Consider the following 2,102-nt stretch of genomic DNA (forward strand, 5'->3'; position numbering starts at 1 on the left):
AATGACGAACCCAAAGTATTGATGTTTGTGAAAAAGTTTATATAAATACTAATAACGATCATTTCAAGTTTGATTAAAAAAATAACTCTTTAATTCATTAAAAAATTCGTACGAAAGAATTTAGGTAGGACAGCTCAACCCTAACCTTGATCACACCTACTGAACGCAAAACCCATTGAACGCAACCCCTGGAATGGCAAAGGTCATTCACGAGTACTGAAATCCGGGCGACGCCATGTTAAGTTAGCTTCATTTGCTTTAAGTTAGCGAGTAAATTACATTGTGTTCAATGTGAGAAAAAAATCTAATTTCAGATTCAACAGCTATGGAAGATCACGAATACACCGCTAAATCAAAGGAACATACTACTGAGATTACTACTAATAAGTTATGTAAGAGACAGAAGGGTGTAGGTGCACATTGCTATTGCTATTATATTTCAAAGAAAAGGGCACGGCATTTCACAAGTGAGCCACTTGTATTACTAGTTCTATTACTATTGCTTAAGTCTACGACTACTACTAGTTGTGCTATTACTAGTTAGTACTGCCACTGGTTATTTCTACTACACTAGTCAACAGGATTTCGAACATTACCCTTTGGACAGTATTTTAAGGGCCATGTTTTGTCACCAAGCAGGAAACCAAAAGCCGCGCCTGTGTGACTCTTATATTTGTATTTGGTGTGGCCAAAAAGCAAAACAATAGCACGTGCGTAGCACCAGTAAAAGCAATACCATGAAGTCTGTAACTACGCACATAGACATACAGCTACAACATGTAAAATTCCCTCTTTTTTTAAACAAAAAACATACAGATTGTCCTAATCGCATTAAAGCTAAAGCACCAAACTAAAGTGACTAAACCTAATAAACCATGGTAATATAAACTCAAAATAAAGTTTATAAGAGACGAACACTATCTCAGTATCTTAATGACTAACTTTGATCATAGTCATTCAGCAAAGCTGGTTCTCGACGAACTCGGAGAGGGTGACCCATGTTTTCTGCAACCTCACATGGCTGTCTAACCGAATCAGACTGGTTGTTGTCTGGAACTTGTAATCTTGGCCGAAGATCGCGTTGATTTCTCCTAAACATTTCACCATCACACACTACTGCACACGACCTATCTGAAAGCATCTTGCGCACTTGAGCTTCTTTCCAGCTTTTCTGGTGTGCTCGATAATCCCGCAACATCACTGGTTCACCAATTTTTAAAGGTGATAAATTCTTAGATGACTTGTACTGTGTTCTGGTTTGTTGCCTCTTAGCTCTCTTCTCCTCAGAACTGAGCTGCTCTGCTTTTGACCTCATCTTGGCGTCAGAAGGAAGTGTAGAACGAGTTGACCTGCCAAGAAGATGCTCTATGGGACTGGTGGTCATGTTCTCTGTTGTCGTGTTACAGTATTTTAGCAATGCTAACTCTGGGTCAGCAACTCTCCTCAGAATTATTTTGGCTATTTTCACAGCAGACTCTACTTTGCCATTAGATTGAGGGTAGTGCGGGCTGCTTGTTGTTTGAGTGAAGCACCATTCTTTGGCAAAATGAACAAACTGTTGAGATGTAAACTGGGGACCGTTATTACTCTGGACTTGCACTGGAGTACTCTATGTGACAAAGATTTTCTTTAGTGCTGTGATCACATCACAAGTGTCCTGACTGCTTATACGTTCATGCTCCCAATAATCAGAGGTGTAGTCTACAGCCATAATATCATGTTTTCTTTGCTGTTCAAACAGATCCACCCCTACTTTGTTCCATACCTTGAGTGGGACATTATGGGCGTCGTATTCTTCTCTGGGTTGTTTTGGGGCATCTTTCAAGCAGACCAAACATGCTTGACAGTGTTTGGTGAGTTCCTCAGCCATTCCTTTCTAATACACAGACCGTGTTGCGCGGCGGAGTGTGGCCTGCACTTCTTGGTGACTGGCAACCAGTTTGTCTAACATACTTTTTTGAAGTACTCTAGGCACCAACACACGCAGTCCTTTAAACATGAGTCTTCTTTCTACTGCTAGCTCATCTCGAAATAACCAGTACTTCTTCATTGGTTCCTGAACTGCACTTGGATTATTAGGCCAGCCTTCCAACACCCATCTC

General features: G+C 40.6%; 1 protein-coding gene across 1 annotated transcript; it reads right to left on the bottom strand.

Moving 5' to 3' along the window:
• Window positions 1-937: 937 nt before the first annotated feature.
• LOC137388164 (uncharacterized) lies at window positions 938-1,870 on the bottom strand. Its single transcript, XM_068074668.1, has 2 exons — window positions 1,766-1,870; window positions 938-1,609 (listed from the first exon to the last, which is right to left on the bottom strand). The coding sequence occupies exons 1-2, from the start codon at window positions 1,868-1,870 to the stop codon at window positions 938-940; spliced, it is 777 nt and encodes a 258-aa protein (XP_067930769.1).
• Window positions 1,871-2,102: the final 232 nt, after the last annotated feature.

The sequence above is a fragment of the Watersipora subatra genome, chromosome 2, assembly GCF_963576615.1.
Source record: "Watersipora subatra chromosome 2, tzWatSuba1.1, whole genome shotgun sequence".
In the NCBI taxonomy this organism is placed as follows: Eukaryota; Metazoa; Bryozoa; class Gymnolaemata; order Cheilostomatida; family Watersiporidae; genus Watersipora; species Watersipora subatra.